Source organism: Pithys albifrons, chromosome 1, assembly GCF_047495875.1.
Source record: "Pithys albifrons albifrons isolate INPA30051 chromosome 1, PitAlb_v1, whole genome shotgun sequence".
NCBI lineage: Eukaryota > Metazoa > Chordata > Aves > Passeriformes > Thamnophilidae > Pithys > Pithys albifrons.
Genome location: NC_092458.1, coordinates 117,849,159 through 117,858,959, shown reverse-complemented (window position 1 = coordinate 117,858,959; position 9,801 = coordinate 117,849,159). Strand labels below are relative to the sequence as shown.

Sequence of the window (9,801 nt, the reverse complement as noted above, 5' to 3'; positions counted from 1 at the left end):
CTTACAGCGCTACCCGGGGCCGAGTGGGCCACACGTGGGGTGTAGGGAGGAAGCTCCCGAGGGTGCAGTGACACACCTGGGGCCAGGGGGACGCACGGTGGGCTGGGTCTCAGGGCCCCCCTCGAAGGCGGGGACACAAGAGGGACCCCGGAGTGCCCATGGAGATTGCATAGGGCCACAGGCACAGCAAGGAGTAGAAGGAAGCCCACAGTGTGTCAGAAGACACATGGGGGACTTTGGGGGTGTGTCACATGCAGGCATCCCACCCTGACCCACAGGGCCAGCTGCGAAGGGTTCCTCGCCAGACCCCAAACATGCCCTGATGACCCACTAGTGGGACCTTACCTTGCTGGGGGTGGTCCTGGGCTTGTCCATGTGCCCACACCTTGCAAAGTCCCAGAAAAGTTGTGATGGTGCCTCCACTGCTGCCACCCAGGCCACACTATGATCTGACAAATGCTCATTAGGTCTCAGCCTTAGTGAACAGCACCTGGTATAAGCCTCTCTTCAGTTTATCAGAAATAGTCTGTTCCCAGGATCTAAGAGGTGTCTAACAAGCATCTGGTTTTTAACAGCCAGCCTTGGAAATTTATTTTTCTTGCTGGAGTAACAACCCAAGTGGAATAGTATTTTTGTTATTGAACCTTCCAAGAAAGTCACCAACTCGAATTGTGGCCAGGATGAAAAATTACAACTAAAGCCCACTCTGTGACAACTCTATAAACAGGGGTCCAAAGTGAAACCCATTTCCAGAAGAGAAGGAGCTAATGCATATGTCTCAAGCATGGATAACTGGATGGCTGTGGAGCCAACAAAGGACTGTCGGTAATAATAAGACAAGAATTTTTGGTAATAACCAAAGACTATTGATATTAATACACCATGATAAAGAACAAGTTGTGGCTGGAGAAGAGGGCCAGGTGGAGACAGATCAGGACTTTCCTGGTACAAACATCCTTGTTGTATTGCCTGGAGATAAGTACAACACAGTATAGCACAAGCACAGGAATGAGGCCAAGAAGTGGGCATGAACTATAGGGGGTGGATTAGGACCACCAAAGACCCCCAAAGCCCTTCAACCCATTTCCAGAAAGGCCTAAAAGAACAGACTGTGCATGATAACAAATTTGCATAGAAAGTGACAAATCCATCTCTAGAGTCAGAAAACCTGTCCATAAAAAGGTAACCTCCAATTTCCATGCTGAATGCATCACTTACTAATAAAACTTTTTGATTGTTTGGAGACCCTCTCACTTTAGTCATTCTTTTTGACCATAAGCATTTACAAATCCTAGGTGCTTCTTTCCCCTTCTTAAGAGTGGGTCATCACACATCCCCTGCCCAGGGGCATCCTCTTGGCCCCAAGGGACATGATGGAAGAGGTGACAAGAGACAGTGGGATGTGTGTGTCCCCTCCCCACCACAGCACAGCTCTCCCTGGGCTCTCCCACCACATCCATGCTGCGGACGGCAGAGAACAGTGGAGACAGGCACTGGATGAACATGGTTTTATCTATTGTGGCCAAAAATAATAATTAAAAAAAAAAAAGAACAACCCAAAATAAAGGTCTAAACATGTAAAAATGAGCAGGAAGGGTGTCACAACCACCGGGCCCCACACAGAGCATCACATCCACCTGGCTCCAGCCCACCTGTCCTGGTGACGTGGTGCACGGTGCTGATCTACACCGGGTCCTCCTTGTGCCAGGTGTTCCCTTTGTGTTCATCCCTGTGCAAGGCAGTGTCCAGGTGACACAGCCCTGTTGGAAGAAATTTGAACTTAGAAGTTTTTGTGCACAGCCCAGGCCATGGAGAGGGAAACGGGGCCTCTGTATCCTTGAGCCTGCTTCAAGAAGAGCAGTAAACGATAGAATGTGGCAGCCGTTGGGAGAAGCAGGTAAGCACACTGATACAGAAAGGCATAGTTTTGAGAGAAGCACCAATCCAGCTGGTAGCACGCCCTAGCCATTGACCAATGATATTCCTGTACTATTCGTAGACTGAGAGAATATGCGATATGTGTGTGTGTGATGTAAACAATAAATCAGAACACAGATCATACTCCTATGGGAGGTTACATCGTGATTTTCGTGCCGGAACCTGGGGAGCTCAAAAACCCGACATTTCTTACTTTACAGCCCCCTCCCCACACACACCCACCCACAAGGAGGAGAAAGCCTCCAGCAGTGCAGGTGGGCTTGAGGTGCCGGTGATGGGTGTCTTGGCATTCGGCAGGAAACAGGATATCTGTCCAAGTTCCGTGGCAGCACCATGGGGAAGGAAGGGAAATAAACAGAAAAAAATGGGAAAAAACCCAAAACAACCCAAAGCAGTGAAGCAGCAGTGCTGGACGCAGGCTCAGGGGATGCCAAACTGTACAACCAGTTCTTCTTTGGCGTCGACGCGGATCTGTGAGAGCGCGCTGAAGGCGTAGGCAGCTATCCGGGACACCTGCAGATACAAGGACACGGCTGTGTCACTGGTGGCTCCTGCAACTCCCGGTTATCCAGAAGAAACCATTGCAGGAGGTTAGCCCCCAGCCCTAACAAGTCCCTAAACCTGTCCTGGACTTCACTTCCTCTAACAAGGCCTTAAACTTGACCTGCACTAATAAGTTAACAAGTTGTAACAAATCAGCTATCAAGGCAATACTAACAAGTCCTGCCAGGGCTCTGGGCAAGTGGGGAGGGCAATGCTGCTCCTCCAGGATGGGGAGCATTGGAGGGTCCCAGGGCTCAGCCCAGCCTGGCTCACCTGCTGCAGGTCTGCGAAGGGGACGGGGTCACTGGCGAGCACTTGATGCGGTTGGTTAGTTAGAGACGGCAGCAGCGGCAGCTTCTTCCAGTGCGTCAGGTTGTTGCTGAGCATGGCCAGGCGTGTGCTGTGAGGGGAGAGCAGCATCAGCACCGTGCCAAGGCCCAGGGAGATACAGCTGGGGTGGCACCCCAGGGCACCTGGCATTCCCAAGTGGGAGGGAGGGAGGGAGGGAGAGCAGTGCCGCTGCACTCCCAGCACCCAGCCCTCTTCGGTCCCCATGGCAGAAGGATGAGGGAGCTTCCAGCTCTCCAACACAGCAGGAGCTAGAAGCTACTGAAAGTACACCTTTCAAGCAGGAGCAGTCACATCCAGCCCGCTGATGGGGTGATGTGTCCCAAGGGGCTGCGTGAACACAGAAGCCCTCTGTTCTGGGCTCTGCTGCCAGCACTGCCATGGGCCTCCAAGTGCTGGGAGGGCAGAGGAAAGGCATGGGGCTGCACCCTGCTCTCCACGACAGGGCAGCCCCACTGCTTATTGAGTTCATTACCCCCAGGCCAAACCTCCGGGGTCCTGCCCAGGGATGTGGCTGTGAGGGACTGTGGGCACCCTGAGGGAGAAGAGTAGATCCCACCTGTACTGCCTTGCTCTGTCCATGTACTCATGCTGCTCCATGCCCTGGGAATCTGCTGCTGACACGTCAATGATGTTGCTGCAGAGACACAAGAGCAGGTCCCACTGCAGGCTCATGGTCCCCCCCAAGTTCCCTCCCCATCTCAGAGCATCCTTTGACAAGGGCAGCCAAAATCCAGTACCCTCTGGCACCCTAAAACAAACATCTCAAGACCAAACTTACCCCATGAATGCTGCCAGCTGGACATGAGTGTGCCAGGCAGGGGAGCATAAGCATCCCAAAGTCCTCCCACCCAGGCTGGGCGCAGCCCCCTTTCCATATTGCCCCTGTACATTTGGGGGGAAGCCTCACTGAAAGGGAACACACTGCTGGTGCTCCCCCAGCAACCCTCTCCACGTCCCCATGGAGTGGCCTGCTCATCCCACCTTGGAGCAGGGGGATCCCCAGCCCTTGCCCCTATTCCCAGTCCAGCAGCCAAGGGGCACCTCACATCTGGAGTCTTGTCTCCATGTCCTCATGGGGCTCAAAGTCAAGGCAAGAGGTTGTCCATAGGCAGAGGGACGTGTGGGGCTCTGCCATAGCTCCCTCCTTCCCCTCAGCACCCACAGCTGGTCACTGGACCCACAGCCAGGCAGCTCCCTAGCTGTGTGCTGCATTCCAGGCTCACTGTGTGTCCCTGAGGCGGCTGCCCGCCTCACTGTGCAGTAGCACCCAGGCAGTGTGGCCCAATGCTTACATGGCCGTTTTGGCGAGGATGGAGGACAACATGGCCTGCTCATCGGTGCGTGCTGACGGGAGGTTGTGGTAGCTCTGCTCCGCTCCATTCAGCACCTTGCTGGGAGGGCTGGCTGCTGGCTCCAGCAGCCGCTTTGTCTCTTCTTCCTAAGGAAAAGGCAAGAGGAGAATCAGCCCTGGCTCCCCCACACCATCACTGCTCACCCCAAGGGATGAGGCGTATCTCACCCTCCACCAGCCATGGGGGCTTCCTGTGCACCCTGGTGGTAACCCAGCACAGCCTCGGCTCTCCTGAGGCAATGGTCATGATCCTCTTCCCCAATTCCTTTGCTTTTTTCCAGCCTCCCCAGCCACAAAGGGGCCAACTGTGGCTGAAATCAGGCAGTGCGAAGTAGCATGTCTGGAGGGGCCAATCCTGCAGGCACGAGCCCACTGCCAGCACCGACCTGGCTGAAACCTTGCAGCTAATGAGGACCTACAGTGGCCTCACCCCCAACTAGGCACCACAGACACCCCACTAGCCTTTGGTCTCCACCCCAGCACAGCTGGGGAGCTCGTGTGGGCAGGTGAACCCCACCTACCACAGCATGGGGTTGGGGGTTCCCAGAGTCACAGGGCACACCCTCCACTCAATCAAAGGGGGGCAGAGCTGTGTCTCAGGCCTTAATCCTCTGGGTTGGCTGAGCAGTGCCACAGGGGCTGGAGAAAGAGCCCAGCTTAGACCACGGACACAAACTCCCAGGAAACCAAGATCATAGAATCGTTAGAATTGGAAAAGTGCTCCAAGACAACTGAGTCCAACCATTCCCCAGCACTGCCGAGGCCACCACTAACTCATGTCACAAGTGCCACATCTACATATCTGCTAAATCCATTCAGGGATGGGGGCTCCACCACTGCCATGGGCAGCCTGTGCCAGGTCTGGACAATACTTTCAGGGAAATTTTCTCTAATAACCAACCTAAACCTGCCCTGGCACACCTTGAGGCAATTTCCTCTTGTACTACCATTTGTCTGAGAGCACAGCCTGACCCCCACCTGTAGAGAGCAAGAAGGTCCCCCCTGAGCCTCTTTTTCTCCAGGATGAGCCCCCTCAGTTGCTCCTCATCAGACTCGTGCTCCAGACCCTTCCCCAGCTCTGCTGCCTTTCTCTCTAGGCACGTTTTAGCCTCTCAGTGTCTGTCTTGTCCTGAGAGGATGCTCAGCCTGTGACCCTGGGAGAGCTGGGAATGCAACCACTCCTCGACACCTCCACTCGGTGACATCTCCAGCTCCTCACAGGACAGCAGTTCCCTCATGACAGCTCAGGCCTCTCTCCTTCCTCGCGGCCCGGCCCCGGCTGGGCTCCCCTGGGGACGAGCTGTCACCGCCGAGCTCCCTGGCAAGGCACGGGCAGAGCCCAAGCCGCACCCGCGGATTAAGTTTCGCGGGACAGGTGACAGACCCAGTTCTCCCCCGACCCCCGGGCCGCGAGGCGGTCACGCCGTCCCGGGCAGGAAAAGCTGGCGCTGCTCCCGCCGGCGCCTCTCGAGGCCTGGGACTGCCGGGGCTGCAGGCGGGCCGTGCTCCGGCCCGATCCCCCGGGCCCGCGGCACCAGCGCACACGGGGCGGCGCGGGACAGGAGGCGGCGAGAGCGGGAGGGCGCTCAGAGGCTGTTCCGGGAGCGGGGAAGGGCCGCGCCCCGGCGGGGGGGGACACGCCGCCGGTCCCCTCCCTGTCCGGGCAGCCCCGGGGGAGCCGTGAGTCGGGCCGAGGCTGCCGCCCGCCCCCTCCCCGGGCCCGCGTCCCCACCTGGTCGGAGGCCTCGGCCTCGCTGCTGTAGCAGCAGCCCATGGCGAGCGCCCGGCCCGGCCCGGCCCGGCTCGGCCCCGCCGCTCACGTGGGCGCCGTCACTCGGACACGTGACCAGGGCACGCGCGCCGCACCCGCCGCCGCCGGGGGCGCGCGCCCAGCGTCACGCGGAGGGGGGCGGTTCCCGCGCGTGCGCCGCGTCACGCGGCCCTGTGCGCGCGGTCACGTGCGGGTCCCCCGGCTACCCCCCGGAACTGGTCCCAGTGCCCCCAGTGCCCCCAGTGCCCCAAGCTCCCTGTGCTCCCAGCGCTCCTTCCGGTACTGGTGCTTCCAGTGCCCCCTATGCTCCCAGTGCGCCCAGGTTCCCTGGGCTCCTGCTGATCCTACTGCTCCCAGCGCCTCCATGTTCCCAGTGCTCCCAGTGTCCCCTATGCCCCATGTTCCCAGGATTCCCATGGCCCCAATGTTCACAGTGCCTCCATGTTGCCACTGTTCCTAGTGTTCCCAGTGCCCCATGCTCCTAGTACCCTCATGTTTCCCATGCTGCAGTGCTTACACTGATCCTACTGCTCCCAGTGGTCCCACTGGTCCCAGTGCACCCATGTTCCCAGTGTCCCAGAGCTCCAAGTACCCCCATGTTCTCAGTGCTCCCTGTGCCTCTGGTGCCACCAGTGTTCCCCAGTGCCCTTGATGTCCAGGTGTTTGAAAGATAAATTACCTGTTGGTAGAGTTGCCTTGTTATGGTTCAGGGCTTGACACACTTCATGGATCCTGGCCCTGGCGAGGTTCCCAAAGCCTGGGCAGAAGGATATGCTACTGACTGGACATGGGGAATGCAGAATTTCACATTTGCAGGACTCCCAAGATAAGGAAGAAATGAAGTCAACTCAGTAGCTGTGTTGGAATCAGCCCCGACTGGTCAACAGGTAATTCTGGCACTGGGAGACTGGGACAACTGACTGACAACCACTGACCCAAGAAACCCACTGACTCAAAAGGAAAGAAAGATTGAGGATGCAGACTAATTAAACTATGAAGCAAGGAAATCATATAGCCAATAGAAGGCAGAATACTAACTAATGAGAGAACTAGGTAACTTGTAGCCAGTGAACATTAATGTGTTTGTTTGCTAAATGTATAAACACCTCTCAGTCCAGCCTCAGTCCCTGGCATGTACTCTTCCAGCCTCAGAATGGGCATCTGAGCCCCTGCAACAGGATCCTAGCCCCAGTATGGGAACGCCAGCTCCAGTATCAGGATACTAATCCAGGTGTTGGGGTCCCTCAGCTTCAGTATCAGACTCCAGCCCAAGTGTCAGGACTCCAGCTCCAGTATCAGGACCAGAGCTCCCAGTATCGGCATGAGAGTACTTGGGCCTCAGCCCCCAGTTTTGGGACCTCAGCACCCCAATACTGGCACCCCATTGTCAGGACCTCAGTTGATACTGTATCAGCATTACAGCTCAGGCCAGCCTCTGCAGCCCAGGGTCAGGCCACAGCCCCAGCCTGGTCCCTGCTCTTCTGAGCTGGTAACCGGAGCCAGTGGTGGCTGTAGCTAAGGAGACACCATCAATAATTGAGTGGCAGCAAGGCCCCACGCTGGACTGCCTGCCTCTGTCAGTCTGTGGCGTATGGGCACAGGTAGGTGCCATCCCCATGGCCCTGTTCTTAGGCTGTGTCTGGGGACCCCTGACAGCTCAGGGTGGGGGGAATGGGCTGTGGGGTGGAGGTTTTGGTCTGCAGGATATGGGAGGTGAGGGCAGAACAGCTGGGCTGAGGCAGGGTATGAGGTGCTGTGATGGACAGTGCTCCTTACAGTCCAACCCTCCCTGGGACACCAGTCCTGCAGACTTTAATATTGGGACCTCTGCAGATGAGTCCCCAGCATCCCTCAGCTCTAGCACAGGGACCCCTACAGCATCCAAGAGTGCCCCAGCCCTGCAGGCCCAGCAGCACTGGAACCCAGGGAGAGACACTTCCAGGTTGTGCTGAGCACAGCCAACTCATGGCATGAGTGGGAGCTGCGGGGCTGGCACCCTGGGAGGACCCCTACCCCAGTATCCCCCATGTAGGAGCTCTTTCCACAGCCTCACTCCCTGGTGATGGTGTCTCCGGCGATTGCACTGGCCTTCCTCCCCTTTCTTGTCACTCTGCTGATCCGGTACCGGCACTATCTGGTGCTGCTGTACCGGGCTGTGGTAGTGCCCTGGCTGCGGGACCGGCTGACTGGCATCCCACGGGAGCAGCGTGCCTTCCAGTACCTGCTGGCCCACGCCATCCCTGGCGACCCCCACCACGTCCTGCAGACCTTTGATCAATGGTGCTATCACTGTGAACACCTCAGCTGTGTGGGACCTGCCAAAGGTGAGTACCACCCTTGCTCACACACACTGCACCAAGCAAGACCATTAGTATGGCTGTGGCACCATTGCCATGGTCATGACAGCACTGACATGGCTGTGACAGTGTTGATGTGGTCACGGCACCACTGGCATGGCCATGTCGCTGTTGAAGTGGTCCTGGCACCACTAGCATGGCTGTGGCATTGCGGGCACGGGTGCTGAGAGGCAGATGCCATGTCAGGGCGGATCGTGGAGCGGCTGCTGCTGGAGAGGGCACCGCTGCGGGTGCTGGAGCTGGGCACCTACTGCGGCTACGGCACCGTGCTGCTGGCACAGGGGCTGTCCCCTGGCGCCCGCCTCTACACCATCGAGGGGAATCCCCAGCACGCCGCTGTGGCTGAGAAGGTCATCCGCCTGGCCGGCTTCGATGAGCAGATGGTGAGTGCCCAGGCACTGGGGAAAGGCACCGCAGCGCCTGATACCAGGGAGAGGGGCAGGGGTCCTTCCCTGCCACAGCAGGGACTGAGGCACCTGCTGGGAAGAGAAAGGTCCTTCCTCACATGGGACACCTCACTACTCTGTGAAGCGCGTGGTGGGTGGGCACCCTGACACAACACCCCAGGGGCTGAGGGTGTTGTGGTGCAGGTGCAGCTCATTGTGGGCCCATCGGAGGAGGTGATTCCCCAACTGCGGGAGAAGCATGGCCTCATGAAGGCCGACTTTGTCTTCATGGATCACTGGAAGCGCTGCTACCTGCGCGACCTGCGGCTGCTGGAGAGCCACCAGCTACTAGCTGAGGGGGCCACCATCCTGGCCGACAATGTCCTCTTCCCCGGGGCACCCCACTTCCTGCAGTACACCAAGACCTGTGGCAAATACCGCTGCAAGGTGCACCGCGCCAGCCTGGAGTACTTCCGCGCCATTCCCGATGGCATTGCCGAGCTCCGCTACACTGGGATGCGCTGACTGGGCAGCCAGCCCCCGCCCCACGGTGGCCCTGGTGACCGGGCAGCCAGCCCCTGCCCCGCGGTGGCCCTGGTGACCGGGCAGCCAGCCCCTGCTCTGCAGTGGCCCTGGTGACCAGGCAGCCAGCCCCTGCCCCGCGGTGGCCCTGGTGACCGGGCAGCCAGCCCCTGCCCTGCAGTGGCCCTGGTGACCGGGCAGCCAGCCCCTGCCCCGCGGTGGCCCTGGTGACCGGGCACTGAGCCCCTGCCCTGCAGTGGCCCCGGTGACCGGGCAGCCAGCCCCAGCCCCGCGGTGGCCCCGGTGACTGGGCAGCCAGCCCCTGCCCCACAGCAGCCCCGGTGACCAGGCAGCCAGCCCCAGCCCCGCGGTGGCCCCGGTGACCGGGCAGCCAGCCCCTGCCCCACAGAGGCCCCAGTGACCGGGCAGCCAGCCCCTGCCCCGCGGCAGCCCCGGTGACTGCTGGGCCCTGCCGCACCGTGCGCAGCCTCAAAATGGCTCTGGAGGGAAAGCTGTGGCTGTTGTGGTCTGTGGTGTGGAGCACTGGGGGATAGATGGGGCTTGCTTCCCGTGTGACGCCTG

General features: G+C 58.8%; 2 protein-coding genes across 2 annotated transcripts; one reads left to right on the top strand and one right to left on the bottom strand.

The window, feature by feature from the left end:
- Positions 1-1,493: 1,493 nt before the first annotated feature.
- LAMTOR1 (late endosomal/lysosomal adaptor, MAPK and MTOR activator 1) lies at positions 1,494-6,045 on the bottom strand. Its single transcript, XM_071565355.1, has 5 exons — positions 5,916-6,045; positions 4,125-4,270; positions 3,389-3,466; positions 2,755-2,881; positions 1,494-2,451 (listed from the first exon to the last, which is right to left on the bottom strand). Exons 1-5 carry the CDS (start codon positions 5,955-5,957, stop codon positions 2,359-2,361), a joined length of 486 nt encoding a protein of 161 aa, XP_071421456.1. The 5' UTR covers positions 5,958-6,045; the 3' UTR covers positions 1,494-2,358.
- Positions 6,046-8,016: 1,971 nt separating this feature from the next.
- TOMT (transmembrane O-methyltransferase) lies at positions 8,017-9,222 on the top strand. The gene is made up of 3 exons (XM_071565322.1): positions 8,017-8,278; positions 8,498-8,694; positions 8,902-9,222. The coding sequence occupies exons 1-3, from the start codon at positions 8,017-8,019 to the stop codon at positions 9,220-9,222; spliced, it is 780 nt and encodes a 259-aa protein (XP_071421423.1).
- Positions 9,223-9,801: the final 579 nt, after the last annotated feature.

Excerpts from the sequence above, each read along its gene's own strand:
- LAMTOR1 (XM_071565355.1), bottom strand. The coding sequence starts at position 5,957 with ATGGGCTGCTGCTACAGCAGCGAGGCCGAGGCCTCCGACCAG. Across the intron at positions 3,467-4,124 it reads ATCCTCGCCAAAACGGCCAT|CAACATCATTGACGTGTCAG; the intron begins GTAAGCATTGGG and ends GTGTCTCTGCAG. Across the intron at positions 2,452-2,754 it reads CCTTCGCAGACCTGCAGCAG|GTGTCCCGGATAGCTGCCTA; the intron begins GTGAGCCAGGCT and ends TTGTATCTGCAG.
- TOMT (XM_071565322.1), top strand. The coding sequence starts at position 8,017 with ATGGTGTCTCCGGCGATTGCACTGGCCTTCCTCCCCTTTCTTGTCACT. Across the intron at positions 8,279-8,497 it reads CTGTGTGGGACCTGCCAAAG|GGCGGATCGTGGAGCGGCTG; the intron begins GTGAGTACCACC and ends ATGCCATGTCAG. Across the intron at positions 8,695-8,901 it reads CCGGCTTCGATGAGCAGATG|GTGCAGCTCATTGTGGGCCC; the intron begins GTGAGTGCCCAG and ends GTTGTGGTGCAG.